Source organism: Bidens hawaiensis, unplaced genomic scaffold, assembly GCF_021521415.1.
Source record: "Bidens hawaiensis isolate Kalapana, Puna unplaced genomic scaffold, B.hawaiensis_p1.1 tig00000055_1, whole genome shotgun sequence".
In the NCBI taxonomy this organism is placed as follows: domain Eukaryota; kingdom Viridiplantae; phylum Streptophyta; class Magnoliopsida; order Asterales; family Asteraceae; genus Bidens; species Bidens hawaiensis.
This window is the reverse complement of record NW_027491016.1, coordinates 928,204-948,604: the sequence shown is the minus strand read 5'-3', so window position 1 is coordinate 948,604 and position 20,401 is coordinate 928,204. Positions and strand designations below refer to the sequence as shown.

The following is a 20,401-nucleotide window of genomic DNA, read 5'->3' as shown; positions in this document are numbered from 1 at the left end:
CACCTGTAACATATGTATAAAATAAAGTCAGCTATGAACATAGCTGGTGAGTTCCCACAGTTTTTATATACATACATAAAAATCATACAATTCATGGACAAGTGATAAACGAGCAAGTAAGTCCTTTCCAGTTGGTAATAACCAACGTACTTGGGTAATCGCGCAAGTAAGGTCCTTTCCAATTGGCAACAACCAACGTACTTGGATAAAGAGGCCCTTTTCCACTCGATACAAATGGACTGGAGTGCAAAGGGGGGCGTATGATCATACTTAATGAGGCTTCCCAATCGTGCAAGTAATATTCGTGCAAGTAATACAAGTAACACACAAGTCCATATACGAATTATAGTTTTGTAATACAAGTAATAACACTTGAATTTTAATACGGATACATATGCCACCCCAAAATATGAAAACGTTTAAAAAAGGGTTGTGAGAAACTCACCTCGAATGCGAAGCTAAACTTGTAATAAAAGCCGATAGCACAATAACGAAACCGAAGCGATCGAAAATGCGTTTAAAGAATCCGAAACGTTTGAACTTCTCGAACTATAAATAAATACAAATATTAAAGACTAACTAACGAAATTGATGAAAACAATGATTTTAGCTAAAGGGATTTTAATATATTTTTATTAACTTTTTATGGAAAATTACAATATTATATTTGAGTTTAACGAAGTTTTACCGATGTTTACTATTTAAGTTACAATTTTAACACTAATATGAGAGCTACGATTTTTATCTTGAACGGTTAAAACTATACAAACTAACGATTTTTAAAGCTAACGGACTAAGATTTAAAGTCAAACGAAACTAATATTGACGGTTAAAAAAAATATTATTTCCACTAATAATTTATTATTTAATAGGGGATTTAGTTATATTAATGAAGTACGAATTTTGACGAGATTTGATCTTTAAAGGATTATGTTAGTGTTTTATTAATATTAATAAAATGCAATAATAATAATAATATGATATTATATTAACGGGTCTAAGCATAACGAATATGAAACGGGTGGTTTTTGAAAGAAAATGACAAAGTTAATTTATTATTAATTCATTTTAAAAAGATTTTATTTGATTTATTATGATTTTTAATGATTTTTACTAATTAAAATTATAATTAGAAAATGGTTTAAAAAAAATAATAATAAAAGCTTGAAAACGGCCTGACTCGGGTTCAAACCCGGGTCCTCACGCTCATGCACGTGTAACCTAACCAACTGGGCCAACTTGTAATTTGCAATTGGGACAAAAGCAAGTTTATATATATAGTAGTTTCAGTTATCATTTTCCCCTTTCACAAACCCTAGATTCAGTTCATGTAATCCGATCAATGTTTGAAGAAATTAGGTTAGGGGTTTTGATTATCGTATATGAACTAATGAAAAGCATAAATTAATTACCCGATAACGTGTTGTTTTGCCGGAAAACGAGACCTCGCCGGAGCCAGAGTTTTGGTGAAAGATTATGGCCAATATAGAGTGATTTAGAGAGGAAAGAGTGGTGTGAGCGAGTTGTAATTGGAGCTTAGGTTCCTTTTATACTAGTTAGTGGAGAGTTTATGCATCCAATGCATTAATTTGATTTACCCGGATTTCCGGCGAATGTTACGGGATTGATTCGTTGATTAAAACGTAATTAACCTATTAATACTGACGATTAAAGTTTTTTAACGAAATTTATGGCCATCATGACACGTTAATTGAATTAGTTATGCATTATAAAGTGACTAGGGGCTCCCGGAATCCTCGTCGTTGCCGGCGCCGGAGAACGGAAAAACGAGGGGTTACGGGAAGGGTGGGCTGGGTGATTGGTATAATTATAATAAGTTTGGGTAAATTACAACGCCTGTTCCTCAACTTTCAAGTTTCTTTAAAACAAAAAGAATAATAATGCATTTTCATTTTAAACCTTGAACTTTAATGATATTATAAATAATGTAATAAGGTTATAATATTTGGATGTTTACGTATTTAACCCGTTAAAGTTAGCGAATTGATTAAACGTCAAAAACCCGGAGTTCTGTAAATTGAACAACCGAATATAAAAACGAGCGATTGATAAGCATGAATCCTTGTGAATATTACATTAATAATAATAATCGTTAAACACGAAATAAAATGAAACGATGAACTGGGTTGATTTAACAAACGCGCATACAAATCCAAATGCAAATAAAATCAACGCATGAAATACACGCAAAGAAACTTGACACACACACACACACACATATATATATATAAACAAAACCGAAAAATTAAAAGTGGTTCGGGTTTTCGGGTTTGAAAAGTAACAAATGTTACAGCAATGCAGTTGTTAACTAATTGAATTGCTTCCTAAATTCTTGAATTCGCATATCCAAAACCGTATTAGAAACTTCAAAATGATGTCAATTTGTAATGACATTCTTTTGGTTTCCGTCATATCTAACATCATAATATATTTGTTTTATCCACATAAAAAAACTCACTTTTTTGTCATCGAATCAAGCCTGTTTTGTCTTAAGCCATTTAGTGCTCCTTTTGTTTTGTTTATCAACTTAGCGGTTACTAATAAGAGTATTAACTTTTCTTTAAGATGTTTTGGGATAGCAATTTGTATAGGGTGGGTTTAAATCTTTAGTGATTGGTTTTCTAAGTTTGGCATATCTAATATATTGGCATTTTCTGAGATGTATTCGAATTATTTTAGTACGAAAAGAAAAGACGGTGTATTTTAGGTGATATTAAGGTCTCGCTCTAAGGGAAAATGATAGATTTGCAATCTCGAATGCAATACTGGATCTTGCTCTTCTAATGGTGGAAACCGGAAAATACCGTTCTTTTATTTGGTTTTCAAATAGTGAAGCCACAACCGTTTTAAGAACGTTTTTTTCTATTTTGAAGCTTACCCAGACTGAGTGACGCAATATGAATGAGTGATGATTAGAGTGGAGGCTCAATTTTGGGGGCAACCAGCCATAAAGAGCCACCGACCTAACCTAAGAAAATAAATCCTCGTTATGGACCTAATTTATGTCATATATCGTATCTTTAGGGTATGTTTAGTATGACGTAATGGAATGAATGAGAGAATGAAATGGACGTGGGAATGGAATGGACAAATGAATGACATAAATCATTACCATTCGTCGTTGTGTTTGGTTACCATGTAGGAATGAAATAATCATCATTTAATTATTATGATTATTATTATTGTTATTATTATTAGTAATAATTATAAATATTAATAATATTATTACTATTACTATTATTAATATTAATATCATTACTATTAGTAATAATAATAAATATTAATATAAGTATTAATAACATGAATATTTATATTAACTCATTTTTAAGACATGTGCGTTTCAATGAGAACATTAAACGAATAAAAACAGTTACAAAAATGTTGAACCATGCCTGCGTGTTGTGAAGTGTTGAGTCGCCAATAATAATACTAATATTGTTAATACGATACTAAGTCTAATATAATAATTGCTATATTATTATATATAAAAATAATGATAATATAAAAATAATGATAATATAATAAAATTAATAATAATATAATATTGATAGTTTAATTTTTTTTTTCTGAATCCATCACAATCGTAGTTTTATATAATTTACTATAAAACGATTACAATAAAGTGGCAGGCAAACGGGCAATAAGCTGCGCCGCAACCCCCTTTTGAACAGCAAAGCCAATCCTAATATAATAATAAATTATAATAATCATAATAATATATTACTATTATTATTATTATTGTTATAATTATTGATTCCATTCCTTGAAGGAACGAAAAAAAACATATATACATTAAAGAATGAAAATCTTATATTTGGAAAGAATTTCATTTCTTGTGAAATGGTTCATTCCATTAGTACATAACTACCAAACATATTTTTTTCCATTCTCTTGGAATGAACCACATCATTTCGTCTATCATTCATTTATACCAAACGCTACCTTAGTCTCTCTATAGATAAAACAAGAGAGTTAACATATATATGATACAAACAAAGTAATTAATTTACCTATGACAACGCGGACATCCTTTAACATATAATCTATGTTATCAACAACTGACTTTCTCACTTAATCTTGGGTCCAAACCAAGCTTCAACCATGTTAATTGAAAACCTTGTTCTTACCAAGATATCACTACCAAATATACAAAGTTAACAACAATATTCATGTTGAAGACACAAAATGATGTCAAGACTCATAATTATATCTCACAAGGCTAGCAGTATGCTGTTTTACTTCAAATTTTGTTTAACATTTTTTGTTCCATTATTATTGTTTGTTACTTCGCATATTTGTTAGATATCCTGGCAATTCAAATTTCAACCGTTGCATCCGAGTCGGCGTTTAAAACGGACGGTCATGTTCCAGGCCCCTATAAAACAAGGTTGTCAGCCAACATAGTTGAAGTGGTGGTTTCCACTCAGTACTGGGTGTGAACGTCGACAAAGTCAATTGTGAATAACGTACACAACATCTTAAAAGATGACGACATTGCCATAGATAATAGTAGTTCTTACTATGTTTGTATCATATGCTTGTTAAAGGTATTAACTTGATCAGCAAAAAGGTGTTCCAAACCTTGAAAACAATTACAAATTGTTTACAACAACTCGAATTATTCTTGTCGACCAAAGTCTAAAACTCTAAACCAGCTGAGACTATGTTCTTAGATATCTAACCAATCAAAATGCAAATTATGTAGTCTTAATTACTAATTCCTAAACCTATCAGACCATTGAATCTCATCTTAACATAAAACAACCTATCATAAACATCCATGCAGTCAATATCGGTGGTATCTCGGTTATCGGTTCTCATATGAAATATCGATCAAAATATTGACCAGAATATCGGAACCGGTAATATCGGTGATATTGACCGATATTTCACCAATATTCCCGATATTAGTGTTTTAATTCTTAATTTTCAACTTTTAATTTTTAATTGTTACTGTTTTGCACGTTACAAAAGAAAATTTTGTTATTTATGGGTGAGTATACTGAATTGTGAGTGTTAAGTGCTATATATATAACTTTTGCCTGATATTAAAATTACCGATAACCGATATCTCAAATATCGGTCCTCGACCGATATCCGATATTTTTCAGCATTTACCGAAGATGTCGCACATCTCTTCGGATGTGATGTTGAATGGTAAGTTGCGGACATAGAGGACTCGGTTTGCTTCCGGTGGTAGCCTCGTGTTTCATTTACGTAAATTGATTGACGCCATTCGAGATTGCTGGTTTGAGAGAATTGAGAGAGTTAGGGTTTCGGAATGAAACGATAAGTACCGAGTCCCTCTATTAATAGTTTACTGAGGTGGCAAATTCTTCGGGCTCGTGGGCCACGGATTGTTTATTGTGAGTTGGATTTTACTAACTGCGGTTATTTGTTTGTTTTTAACTGGGTTTATATTTGCGGGACGATATTATGTTATTTGAATAGTATTGAGTTAAAAGTTAAAACTGATTTATAAATGGTGCTGAGTTATAACTTATAAACATTAAAATTTGGATTTAAGTATTGAGTTAAAACTGATTTATGAATAGAATTGAGTTGTAACTTGTAAACAAATTTTGGATTTAACTTAAAAGAGTCAAATGAACGAGCTAACCTTGGCTTGATTACAAACCGAGTAACGAGCCATATCTAAACGTGTTTTTTCTTCCCTCAAGCAAGCAGGTTTTTTTTTTTTTTTTTTGGGGGGAAGGGGGGGCGGGGGGGGGGGGGGGGGGGTGGTTAGCTAACTATGGGGGTACCTTTTTAGGAGTAAGTTCCAACAAATAATTTGTGGTTTGCATAAAAACAACCATTTTTGTGGTCTAGTTTTAAAAATCGTATGTTGGTATTTCAAAAAGATTTAACATATCTATGTGTTAATATGTTATTATATACCACATTGCCACCATCCGTTTAACATCTACAAAATTTAAAAACATAAATCATCAGTGTAAATTCAAATATTGGGGGCCATTTGACAAAAATATAACATACTACAATGTTGAATACATACCAAATGCTCATTTTCATTTGTCTACAGCTGATTAATTTAAAAAAATGGTACTTATATAATCACTGTAAGTTTATAACTTGAATGCGTTCTGGAAACGATCTGTCTAAACTAGAAACAGTTTGTTGCCGATATAAGACTTTTAATTGTATGACAAATAAAAACCATAACTAATAAAAGGTGTTTCTACAATCTGGTTTATAAAAAGTTCAACCTCTTTTTTAAAACCATGTTTTTCCTTGTTTATTTGCACAACCTTTAACTGCTATTCTGAGCGTCTATGAAATAATAAAAGAACTTTATACGTCTCTCCCGATAATTCACAATCCGCAGTTACACTTTGCATGCCAGAAGAAAAAGAAGTAATCATAAAGTTACGTTGCACGCTTCAGATCCTTCTCTAGCATTGATGTTCCCTTAAATATGGTCAGCTGAATGTCCCTCGCATACTCCGAATACTGTATATTCATAAAAGTTAAATATGATACTTATGTCAAGTTATTCTACAAAAGGAGACAAAAATGGGAAGGATGAGAAAGATTTATAGCCACAAAAAAAGACCCTAAAAAATAATGAAAAATTAATAAAAAAATCATAACTCAAAATTTAATAAAAAAAAAAAAGTAAAAACACAAAAATGTTTCCACCATCTTTCTCGTTTTCAAAAAAAAAAACAAAAACAGAACAAAACAACAAAATGTTGAGTGAAAAACATCATTGTGTCTTTTCGTTTATCATTGTGTTTTGTGTTTATTTTCATCATTGGTTGTGTCTTTTTTCCTTGACATTGTGTCTTTTTTTCTTGATATTTGTGTTATATTACTCAACATTATGTTATATTTTGTTCGGCATTGTGTTATATTTGCGATCTATTGTGTCTTTTTTAGTTATAATTGTGTCTTTTGTTCATTTTTGTCATTGTCTCTTTGATCTTAGCATTGTGTCTTTTCGTCAGCCTTTTTTTTCTTTTTTTCATTGAACGGGAATGATGGGGGAAACATTTTAGTTTTTTAATTTTTTTCATTTTTATTTACATTTTGAGTTATGATTTTTTTTTATTATTTTTGAATTTATTTTTAAGGGGTTTTTTGTGTGGTCATCACAAATCCTTCTCACACTTCTCATTTTTTTCTCCCTTTGTATTCTAACTTTACCCTATATTTATATATATACCAACATGTTTACCATGATATAAAGTTAAATGTTTATCTTAAAGTTAAATATTTATCTTTGCACTTACCCGCTCATCACTCATCTTCCGGAACCCAAGTTTCTTAGTCCAAATCGACTCGGCTTCTTCAGCAGCGGGAAGCACAAGAAGTTGAACACCCAATGACAGTAATAACTCTTCGATACTAAAGAAAAGAGCTTGAAAATACCCCTGTGCAAGTACACAGCATTTAATAAGACTTTTATTTGTACCGACAAAATAACAAACAGGAAACCATCTAGTCCGCAGTGTATTCACCTTCCCTTGATGTTGTCTGCTTGTAGCCACTAGCGGAAGCTCGGCAATCTCCCGCCCGAAAACTCTCAGGAGACCCGCGGATACAACTATTGGTCTGCACGTGTATGTGTAAAAGATGGTTCAAAAATAGCAGGTGAACATAAGTAGACCATAAAATGGAAGAGTTGTAACAATAAGAATAAGAAATTAAAAACAAATAAAAGAAGTGTACCCTGCCATCATAACGACACAATATATGCCTCCAAACTCTTGTCCGGATATGTTTCTCCTGCATAAAAGCAAGTCATGATGCTTAATGACATGCGTAATAACTTATTTGAAAAAAAGTAAAAAACAGAGGTAACTAAAACATACATTTGAAACTAATAAAGAAATTAAAAATTAAAATTAAGAGGGAGCCAGATTAAGACTTTTTAAATATTTCAAGGTTATTAGTGACACTATTAACCAAAGCTAGCCCAGGTCCTTTATTATAATCATAAAATAACATTACAGTAAAAGAAACTTACCCATATACCATTACAGGTATCAGATCACGCCCAGATTTTGCAACGATGGGATCAAAACACTCCTGCATATGGATACCACGTAATTTTATCAAAACAAATTTTTTAAGTAACTTATAAACAAAAAACAATAGATGTAGCCAAGAGATGGCATGAAAAAACATTAACACATAAATAAAATACACACACCAAGCCAAATTTCAAATCACAGTATAAGGGTAACAATAATAAAAGAAAACATACCCGGAAAATGGCAGCAGCCCTTGACAGCAGTGGCAAATGTTCAGGAAAACGGCTTTTTCCACTTAACATCCGCCACCTAATTTCATTTGGAGCTCCACTAACAATACCTTTCTCTATGTGTTTCTTGTTAATTGTACTCAAAACCGAACCTGAAACTACCGTTGCTCCATTGACAACCACATCTTGGATAGCGCTATGGATCATATCACAGTGATTGCAACAGAACCATTTATCTAAAGGGAGTGCCTGGTAATGGTTAAAACATATAAGATTTCATATTGAGTTGCCCAAAACACATCAATTGTTCAACTATAAAAATATTGTAACTTACCTTCAAATCACATCTCCCACTCTCTCTTAAGCAGCCAACATGGTATTCTTTCTCACACTAAACAGTATGAAACACAAATGTTACAATAATAGAACAAAATGTAAAGAGTAATGGTATGATAAAAAGATCATGCGTACTTGATCACATAACATCACTGTTCGATCGTCAAATTCAGCAACACTAAAATCCTGGGCCCTAATAAAAAGAACACAAAATTGGATCAGTAAGCTTAATGCAAAGTTCACAACCAGTTAAGAAATAGATCAGAAGCTGAATAATAAATTAAGATACAGATCTATAAGAGAATAACAAAGATAATTAGACATTATTTAACATAAAGGCCATCCAGATACTATATGGAAAAACAAAATAATTTCTTTAGCTACTTTTAATGCTATGGTAAATAACCAGTACAAGTTAAATATTGGAAGACAACTATATGAACTCCTTGTACTTTGTTACTGGAAGTATGCTCTGTAATTTTCTCCCTTGACAACACAATACTTGCGTAACTCCCAACTTGAATTGTTGAAATGATGAAGAATTACATGTGTGGAAGTATTAGGATGACCAAAAATGCTAGACTCCGTTGTATATCTATATTGAATAGATTAAACTTATCTGTTATCTAACATGTTTCGTTTCTATTAGACTCCAAAAATAATATCTATAATGTCAACCAGTCAACCATATTCACTATAAATGAGTGCAATTGTAGTGTTTCTATTAACATCAAGAGCACAAAGAATGTATTCCTAGAAAGTGAGCATAAGCATCACGGTTGATAAAAATGGTGTATCCTTAAGAAACCAGCACACCTGAACCTCACCAACCTAAATTACATTAACATGATATTAACATGTTGTTTGAAATCCTGCTGGAGCACGATACTAACATTAACATACAAAAACAAAACTATGACCAGATGAAAAAAGATAGATTTGGGGTGACATGCACAAACCTACAAATAACACAACCACCAGTTTCATATTCTCTGGCTTTAACAACCCGGGTCAGTCTGATAATAATCGGTCTGAACTCTGCAGCAGCTTTTCTACCAGACCCAACACTGTCTCTACAATACGGACAATGCCAATCTTCAGAAGGAACACCCTCCAGTCCCAAACAAACTGCAAGCAAGCATGTATATTAGTCAAACATTGTGAAGTGTATATTAGTCAAACATTCTTCAATGTCTTTAGCACAGTCAATTAATAGATGCCATAACAAATTTTAAAGAAAAAAAACCCCAGCCTGCTTTGAATACAGAAAATTGCAAATCTGTATACAAGCAAACAGAACGACGCATGTGAATAAACGATTTTTAACGCACACTTAATTATGAAGCAGATGTTTATTAAAAAGTAAAACTATGTTAATACAGCAAAGAAGAATTTAAATAATGGCATCCTGTTGACATAAAGAACATAACTGGATTAAATAAGAATGCAATGTTATTGTAATGAATAGATAAAGGTCGACCTGCATGGAAAGCACGAGGGCACCCATCACAAATAACCAGTTCTCCTCTATCTCCACATACTGCACACATATCATCACTGTTGCTGGTTGTGATACTTTGACCATTTGCAAGCAACATAGCTATATCATGGAGTGCAAGCCCATTAGGAATGCAAATATGGCGATAGCTGCACATGAACAGAGCTATTAGAATACAGTGCACACGAATCCTATTAGAATTTGCTTCCAAAACATCACTCACGGTTGACGTTTGGCAGCCCATCCAGCATGAGCTTCAAACTGTGAAGGACTGATCTGTCAAAAATAAAATAAGAAAACAAATTAATATCAGAGTAACAAAGAAAAATTTATGTTCAAAAAACCGAAAATAATGTTTACCTCAGTGTCACAGTGACCACAAACTATACCATTCCCTTGCTTGTAGCCATCGAGTATTTTCTGCAAAATTATGTTTTGTATCACAATAACAGACCCCAAAAATAAATAGAATGTCCAATACTTGATTTAAATAACACTCACCTTCCCTCTGGCATAATAAGCCAATTCAGTCCCATCTGGAAGCCCATTTGGCATAAAAAGTAGACGATGCAAATCATTATCCCTGTCATCATACAGAAGATATTTTCTGAATGAAAATGGTAAGGCAAGAGAGTAAAAGCAACAAGAAACAAAAGCAAAGCAAAAATACATGTTCACACGCGCCACAAAATGGAACTTGAAATTTTAACTTAGAGCCCTTGGAGTTGAGTGTAAGCTAGTACAAGTTACATTAGCAAATAAGATATAAAAAAAGTGGTGGAAACAACCAGTGTCAAGCAGCCATTTTATTCATGTCTGAATGAAACTTTGTAACAGATTATGGTATTAAAAAAAAACAGACTACCTTTTCTTATGGCCACCTTCAGAACATCCTTTAGTTTTAACAGCAGTGCTGGATGTGTATGACCTTGGCCTGAAAAATCAATGTAAAATCAGCTAGAAGTTATGCATATATATGCACAGATACATATATGTGTGTGTATAAGCGATATCAAGATATCAGCCATGAGGGAAACTTTTTTTTCTTTTTAACTTTCATAGGCATGCAAGCAAACAATGAGAAAAATGAACATAGAATGAGTAGAGCAGGCCTGAAACACATTGTATGAGTCCTCTCTTGCATCCGATGCAAGTTTTCAGTCAACATAGTTTGTTTATGGACACATTGTGCACGAGTTAATGTGTGTGTGAACACTTATACAAATTGACAAAAAAGGAGAAAGAGGGGACCTAGTAAGCAGGGAATATAAGATCGACACAAAGAATATACAAAGCTCCATTCAACAATATGTTCCATAATCCTATGTGAATTGCATACTTCTCAGTGTCAATCTCTCTCTCCATTGTTTTGGAGAGATACACCTCACATCCAACAGATTCTATGTATGCAATATATACATGTTTATATAGACATTGATGCATACATATGCACAAACACACACACACACACACACACACACACATGCATTTAAAGAAGTGTTGCAGTTTGCATGTGCGTGAGGTCAAGGAAAAAAATGCAGACAGAGCATACTTCTTAAACAGGCATTTCCGCTCTTTCAAGGTCTCATTAACAATTGTTTGAGATTCCAAAGCGAAACTAGGATAACAGTAGTATGGGCTAGAACCATCTTCTCTCTCGTGGCTGGTGCAGCAAAGAGAGAAACAATCAGAACTTTATTAAGTCAGAGATCTTTAAAATTTGCATTCCCATCTAATGGCATTTACTATAGTCGAACAGTAATCAAGATAAATGTCATCTAGCAATAAGTAATCAAAGAATGAATACACACACACACACACCCCACTATATATTGAGTTTTGGAGCTGAGGGTCTCTCTGGAAGTAGCCTCGCTATCCCCACGGATAGAGATAAGGCTTGTCTACATTCCACCTTCTCCATACCCTACCAATAGCTAGCTATTTGTGGGATTTATTGGGTATGGCGCCTGTTGTATGGTGCAAGAACAACATAAACTCTATTTGTTCAATTCAATTTGCATCATACCCATAAAACAGAAAACAAACTAAGACAGAATGTATCACAAGGCTTTTTAAGTTGTATATTGACTACAAATACACATTAAAACATGTGCATAAGAAACAGAAGCTTGATTATATTTTTAGCCTGGGAGCTTGATTAAACACTATAAAAGTATAAAGACTTGTGAGAAACATCATGTACCTTGCTGTTGAATGGTACAGATTCATAAGCTTCATATGATGGCTGTTGTCTATCTTATCCCTGTCCATGTGTCTTTGCAAACTCCCTGCAAATTATACAAAAATGCAAACAAAATTAAGAAATCAAGGAGAAGTGATAACTTGATCTTTAAATAGTTCAGTATCCAAAAGATGCTTTATGCTACCAAAATCATTATCATTAATATGCCTTAAGTCCACAAATAAAAATGACGTCATCAGTGTCACCTTTCCAAACCTGGAGGAGTTCCTCATTGACAGATGAACCAGCTACGTTTTTTATTACTTCATCTACCATGCTTAGAGGAGCAGTCTTCATTGCCTGAATTATACTGTAAATAGGTTTTCCATTCTCCAAATATATGTGATTATTAGGGTGCCTAGTTTTTCCACCAGCATGCTCTTCAAACTCTTGAGCACATAGAACCTGGTGTATCATTCAACCATTAAGCAAGTGTAGCAGTCCAATACAAAAAATACATCATTTTGAATACACAAGAAAAACTTACATTAGCAAAATTGCATGTTGCACAGCCGCATAAATAGCCACAATCCTTAATAATTCCAATAAGCTCTCCCTGGTTTTATGCAATGAATATAAAAGTGCCAAATTCTGTTACGAAAGGTTTTTAACTAAAATATTGGTAAATACCAAAATACATATGCAAGTATGCAACTTACAGAGGCAGAAACATAAGTCACTTTTGCTCCATCAAGAATCCCAGTTGATAAGAGCCTTTTAACAGTTGTAGGATAACCGTCAGGAACAACATTCCCATTAATACTTTCCATATTGGTAGGATGTTGCAAAGAATCATCAGGATTGTGTAACCCTTGCTCACTGATATGGGGTGACCTGTGTATCTTACGGGTCCCATTGACAAAAGCACTGCTCGTGCACTTCAAAGCAGAAGCAGACAATTGATTATCATAGTCTTCCTTCCGTTTGCTGAACTTAAATGTAATTTTCCTGATACCAGAAGTGGTACTAGCATGCTTTGGTACCTCAATTACAACATGTGATGTTGACACCATACCATATGTATCATTTGTGCCATGTTCCTCATGGCTTGAGCTCGCCTCACAGCTTGAGTTCCCAGAACAGGCTGATGTAATTTCACCACAAACAACTTGGTCTTTCATGACTAGCTTCCCATCTGGTTGGCTACTAACAGTCTGAAAACTTGAAGAATTATCACGAGGAGATACATTAGGGTTTGAAACCTCAGAACTTATATCATCATTTGAAGCCTCCTTAGCCTCCTTGGTGCAAGTATCTATAACTACCTCATTTTGACACTCCTTAATAGACTGATCAGCAGAAATCTCCAGTTTAGTATCATTCAATGCATGTGATGTCTGATTGATTACAGAAGGCTGTATTCCATCGTTCATAGACTCTGTTGTCTGCTTCTTTTCATCAACCTCTAATTCCATATCATCCAGACATTCTTTGACAAGTTGTTGAACAGAAGGCTCAGGTTCAGTCTCATTCAAAGCCTCCTTGTTGCAAGTATCTATAGCTGCCTCATTTTGACACTCCTTAATAGACTGATCAACAGAAATCTCCAGTTTAGTACCATTCAATGCATGTGGTGTCTGATTGATTACAGAAGGCTGTACTCCAGTATCGTTCATAGATTCTGTTGTCTGCTTCTTTTCATCAACCTCTAATTCCACAACATCCAGACATTCTATGACAGGTTGTTGAACAGAAAGCTCAGGTTCACTCTCATTCAAAGCCTTTGTTTGTTGAATCTTGCCACAAGCATCAGTTTCCATCTCGTTTGAATATTTTTTGACAGGCTGCTCAATGGAAGGCTCTGCTTCAATGCCGCTTTCAACCTCTGTTCTCTGCATTCTAAAATGACTCTCTTGAACAGTCTCATTCAAACACTCCTTGACAGGTTGCTCAATTACAGGCTCTATTTCCATGTCATTTGAAACCTCTGATGAGTGCTTCTCACCAGAAGTATCTAGCTCCATGTCACATGAACCTTCATTAACAGACCGCTCAATAGAAACACAATCTAAACACTCAGCCGCTTGCTTAATCTCACATATCTGTTGACTTAATCCCTTTAAACACTGCTGAACAGACTCCCCATCAGAAGAGGCCGGCATATTGCCATTTAGATCTTCTGTTTGCCTTCTACCACATGGCACTAGTTCCAATCCATCAAAAGAATATTTAACATCCTGCTCAACACAACCCTGAGGTTTAATAACATCCAAACCCTCTATCAACAGCCTGTTAGCACAGGGTTCCGCTTCATCCTCAACAGAACCCTCTTTCACCTGCTTTTTAGCCACGGGTTCCACATCAGAATCACCATTTACCCATAGATAATCACGTTTTTGCAGTTTTTTCTCATTCTCCATTTCCCCAACATCACTCGCCACCGCCACACAGTCCACACATTCCTCCCCCTCTCTCATCCTAAACTCACCCCTCCACAACTTCAAAAACTCAAACACCACAAAATTCACAACGCACGACAACTGACACGCCTCTTAACCATAACAACACAACATAAACCCTAATTCCTAAACTCGGACTCAAAACCTCACTAAACACTCTCTCAAAACAACTGAATTACACCATTCCAGTATTCCACCTCCAAAAAAAACTCACACAGCAATCCAACACACGACTCCTCTCATTAATCAACTCAAATTCATGAACCAGCACCTTCCGAATTCAACATTCAACAACGAATCAACCGCTCAAAAGCCGATCCTCATCAACTTCTTCCAGGAAATACAAATTCAATCAACGAAACAACTAGTAAGCCCTAGCAATATCAATCAATCAATCAACGGATAAACCGTTTCATCATTCATGCATCTATGTGTTTGTAATTGATGTAATTGTGTATAGCATATAGATATAGATCTAGAATGAATTATGTAAAACAGTGAAGAGAAAACTAACCGTGATTAATCGAATTTGAAAAGCTAGGGTTCAAAATCTGCATCTGGTTTTTGCAACGAATAGAGCGGCAACCAACGAAAACTGAATTTATCTTCGCGGGAGTAACAAAGAATGAAAGACTCGTGAGATATGGGACTTGAATGCGCGAGATGAAAGGTGGATAGGGTAAAAGCCGGATGATTGGGTCCGGATACAACGAGTGTATTAGATGCTGCCACGTGGTGTTGCGGTATCTTGATGGTGAAATGGACGGTTTGGATTTTGGAGTGTTAGCTGTTGTAGGATAAATTTGATGTAGGCATTGGAATTTTAGAAAAGTGAGGTGAAAATGGTTTTTAAGGAGAAAGAAAATTTCTTTTGTGTTTACGATCATTGTTACAAAAATTTTGACAATGTGTCGATTAATCGTTAGTCTACACTTTAATAATTAATTTTGGGTTAATCTGTTAATAATCAAATCCGGTCAAAATCATAATTAATGGGACTTCATCGTCTTTTTCTGACAAGGTTCTGGCCAAAATCGGCATTTCCAGCGAGTTTTCGGCCAAAATCAACCGTAAGATTCCAACAAAAATAAGTGGTTTCTATCGAGACTCAAGCCAATTCGGCCAAAACGTGTTTGTGTACGCACAAAACTGAAATTTACATATAAAATGTGTGCGTGTGTGTATATATATAACTGAAAATTATACATTAAAGTCCGATTCGATTAATCCCGATTAATCGCTAGTCCCTACCCCTCCGCCCGACTAGTGACTAGCGATTTTCACAACATTGTTTACAGATGAACTGTTGTTTTAAATGGTGGATTCTAAAAGTCGTGCAAGTGTTGTCGGCTATTGTTTGACGGCGTGAAAGTTTTGTCGGTGTTCTGCCATTTCAACGGAAGTAGTTTGAATATTTTAGAAATGACATATCCTGTCCCATGAAAAAAGTTGTTACATAAAAAGGAAGATGTGCTTGTCAGATGAGTATAATTCAAATTGCAAATCCTATAATATTCAAACCAGTTCCACAATTATGAATGACGGTTAACTTGTGAAACTTTGATGTCACTATACAAGAGCTGACAAGACATATACAATTAACCGTGCAGATGCTCTTAATGAAACGTAGGTTTATGATATTAGAAGAGGCTCAGCCAAATATGTACCAACAAGAGTCCGCACAGATGCTTTTTAATGAAACACGAGAGGGGGCTCTAATTTTTCGGACGAAAATTTGTAAATTTAAACTACTGAGCAAAAAAGGGGTTTGGGGGCGGGACCCCCGGGCCAAACATAACCTTCGCACCCTTTCGAGAGACTTTTTGATTTGTCAAGCTAATGTGCAATTATATGTCTGCCATCCTAAACTAGCTATCAGTTATGTTGGTTCAAAATAAGTAATTCATGCACAGTTTGTTGGGGATTCTGAAATAACAACATAGATAATCAGAGAGTTGTATGATAACTTTCAGATTAAAAGTTATTTTCGTGGTTTTTCAAAATACTTTAATCAGATAAAACTCTAACTTAGACAATAAATTAGTTTGAAATTAGTGAGGAAGAAGAACTAGAGAGAATGTCGATCAAAACTTCAACGATGTTTATCTCTAGGGCAGTTATCATTATAGATAATTGCTTCAAATTTTAAACGTTAATAAATAAAGCACAAAATTACTTATTATTATGTGTAACATAATCATAAAATTCATTTTTCTAATGATTTTTCAATGAAGTTGGCCCGTCAGGACCCTTGGACCCTGCTAGGGGTTGCCGCCCTTAGGACCCTATAACAGGGAACGCTGTCTTAGGACCCCGTTTGGTAGGGTCCTCACCCCTAACATCGTAACAAACTAAAACAAGTGTGCACCCAACACATCCCTAACCTGCTTAATATTTATTATGATACAATGTCGACCAATTAATCAAATTACACTAAAATACAAACACAGTTTCATACAATTGAGTCTGTATATGAGTCTAGAATGCAAGGCACAACATTCTCAAACTGGATTCACTTTTGCAACGGTTAGGAACATGTTCCTCAAAAGGTGATTTAGTTGAAGAAATGTATTTCCTGTCATCATGTCGTCAATCTTAAATGGAATAATTGAAGAGAGAACATATTCACTTATAAGTTTATAACTCTTATGCAAAATTTATATTACCTAATGTTGAACTCTCCTGAGACAAATCACCTTAACAAAATCTAAGAATTGAAAACGATTCAATAACCCTTTATTTAGACTAGCATTCTTTCCTCTAGTTCTAAGCAACCTATTGATAGTAAATCAAACTCCAAAATCAAAATTACTAAGAAGCATGTATAATGAACACAATACTTGCAAAATCCTTTGTCTTTTCTTTTCGAAAGGAAAAGATTCAACAAATCTTATTCACTTATTGATTTTTTCAAAAAGCCATTTCGTAAAGTCGAGATTTGCGGCTTTTAAAAAACAGTTTTTTAATCCATTTAAAAAGCTAAAATAACAGAAGATTTTTGTGATTGTCAAACATCTTTTTTAACTTATTGTTTTTTGAAAAAAAAAATTAACAATAAGCCAATAAGTTGTTTTCAAATTCAATCCCAAGCATGCTCTTAATTTGTATATATACAGTTTGCAAGTTTTCTATGCATCATGAGTTGTACATTGTGCATTAGTTATTTTTTTCAATTTTTTCTTTTTTACTTTTGATCCCATAGTTATCATATTTTATCGTTAGTCCCTACACATTTCATTTTTACAAGTTTCTCACAAAGTATGTTTTATTTTTAACTTAAACACTTTCTACTTTGTTTTCCAATACTTTTCATCTTTTACAAAATTTTCATTTAACGTGTTAGTCTAAATTTTGCAAGTTACCATGCTGCAACACGCGTGTGTTTTTCAACTTTCTTATGTCTATCTTTCTCGTTCAACTGTTCGGTCATAAGGCAACTTAGTTATTCTTTTCTATGTTTTATGTTTCGAACAATTTTTCGTGTGTTAACACAACAGACGGCCGTGATTGAACGTTTTTATATCTACTTTTCGTTCGGTTTAAAAATCCCGTCACAAAGCATGAGTCCAACGTCCCCATCAACACACTTGTTTGATAAATGTTTCATGGTTACTTTTTTTAATGGTTTTGCGCCCACACCGCAACGCGATGGGATCTAATACTGGTATAATACAAATTTAAGTTAAGGGTGGAGGGAGTGGACAAATGATTAAACTTGTTATTTTTCAGTGTATATTTTATATGATAGCAAACTATGTTTATTTAATAAATAAAATTGGTTGGGTTGTGTTAGGTTGTGAACAATGTTTTCACATCTGGATCAGACAGTGAACCAAACGGGCAATTGGTTGGACCGGCCGAACAACTTTTCTCACAAAAACGATGAATAAGGCTGAAGAAGAGAACTTTCAAAAAAAAAATATTTTTTTCATAATAAATCGATTTAAACGGTCTGATTTCCCGGTCAGACTGGTGAACCGATTCGAGCTGGTCAGTTTTCTGGGAGCTGAATGATCTACATAAAACCGGACCGATTAGTAGACCGGATCCCGGGATCGGTTCGACCGGCTGGTCCGATCTCAACAACATTGGTTGGTAATGTGATGGAAAATATGAATTGGGTTGGGTTGGGATGGGTTGGGTTGGGTAGGTGAGAAAAAGAAAAACTAATATCCTAGTCATAGATTGGGTTGTGAATAAAAATGGTCTAAGCTAGTTATTGTTAGTTATTGTGAGGTTTTTTGTTTTTGAAGTTTGAATGAGGAAGGTGTGAAGAGGAAGAAGAAGTTGGTGATTTTTTTAATTATTTTTTTATTTTTTGTCTTTTATGTATGGGTTTATAATAAATAAATAAATAAATAATATATGTAATTTTCATTTAGGGTTTTTTATTCTATAGTAGTTAATTTATTTTTAACTAGATTAAAGTTTATAATTTATTTTAGTTAAAAATAAAATCATCTAAATGTATAATATTTATGTCTAATATTGTTTAGTTATTTAAATTAAAAAATAAAAACTTTTGGATAGTTATTGGATGTATTGTTGGCCCTTAGGGTAGTCCGGAGTAATTCAGGGTAAAGATGAGGTGCCAATATAGAATTGGCCGTGACTTATGCTATGTGTAGCGACGAGTGGAGACTACAAAATTGAGGGATAAGTACCATGTGGTGCCTAGTCAGCAATGAGGGATTTTTGTTTTAGGGGTGTAGTGGTGTTATAGCCCAATATATATACATATATATGTGTGTGTGTGTGTATGTATGTATGCATGCATGTATGTATACGTATATATAACAAAAACACATACTAATATAATATTATTAAATCCAAAATCCACAAAGGCGACAACTGCATCTCGCCTCCAACATTTCGCCCATTTGTTGCCCGGGGGCAGTGTTCATCGCCCCTTTGTCGCCCAAAATTACTGCCCACCACATCTGGCCTTAGGATACTTTGGATACTCTTAGAGTTCCACACCCTCCACCCTAATTACGTGATAACTTCTATGTGTATAAATATATTCAATTATGAATGTAATATTTATATTGGTGAGCAGTTGAACTACTCAAGAAATAAAATAAACCACTTTAGAATAGACGTAGTGGGGAGATGAGGGCTTTTTTTTGGGCGACTTTCGGCTACAACACCGCCCCCGGCTATATGTGAGGCGATAGGGGGGGGGTATAGATTTGTTGCCGGTGTATATATTGAAAATAATGAAAAAGAAAATTAAAAAGGAGTCGACAAATGGCGACAAACACCACTACATCCCTAAAATGAAAATCGCCCCTCTACTGACGTTACACAACATGTCAAAAATCCTCTCATTTTATAGCATCCACTATACTTATCCTTATAGAGAGAATGTAAGATTCAAAACAAGTCTATAGAGAGAATGTAAGATTCAAAACAAGTTAATCAATAATAATAACTTAATTTTCACAACATTCTTTCCCCTAGTTGTAAGCAATGATATTAATCAGATATTCAGATTCCAAAATTCAAATAAGAAACATGTCATTAACACAATGCTTGCAGAGTTGTTTATCTTTTTTCTATCTAAGCTTTGAAAACGATTTAATTAATAGTAGCTTTAATTTGAGTATTCTTTTCCCTAGTTGTAAGCAACCTACTAACTTAAAGATATTAGAGCATTCCCGGTCCGTCTCCCA

General features: G+C 34.1%; 1 protein-coding gene across 1 annotated transcript; it reads right to left on the bottom strand.

Moving 5' to 3' along the window:
• Positions 1-6,196: 6,196 nt before the first annotated feature.
• On the bottom strand, positions 6,197-14,712 carry LOC143549621 (uncharacterized). Its single transcript, XM_077040515.1, has 19 exons — positions 12,987-14,712; positions 12,815-12,883; positions 12,534-12,732; positions 12,289-12,373; positions 11,638-11,748; positions 10,951-11,019; positions 10,587-10,668; positions 10,446-10,505; positions 10,309-10,361; positions 10,068-10,234; positions 9,547-9,715; positions 8,723-8,780; positions 8,586-8,642; positions 8,255-8,500; positions 8,015-8,076; positions 7,717-7,773; positions 7,506-7,599; positions 7,278-7,418; positions 6,197-6,495 (listed from the first exon to the last, which is right to left on the bottom strand). The coding sequence occupies exons 1-19, from the start codon at positions 14,685-14,687 to the stop codon at positions 6,412-6,414; spliced, it is 3,564 nt and encodes a 1,187-aa protein (XP_076896630.1). The 5' UTR covers positions 14,688-14,712; the 3' UTR covers positions 6,197-6,411.
• Positions 14,713-20,401: the final 5,689 nt, after the last annotated feature.

Excerpts from the sequence above, each read along its gene's own strand:
- LOC143549621 (XM_077040515.1), bottom strand. The coding sequence starts at position 14,687 with ATGGAGAATGAGAAAAAACTGCAAAAACGTGATTATCTATGGGTAAAT. Across the intron at positions 11,749-12,288 it reads CTGTACCATTCAACAGCAAG|CCACGAGAGAGAAGATGGTT; the intron begins GTACATGATGTT and ends TTGCTGCACCAG. Across the intron at positions 10,669-10,950 it reads GAAGGTGGCCATAAGAAAAG|GGATAATGATTTGCATCGTC; the intron begins GTAGTCTGTTTT and ends GTATGATGACAG.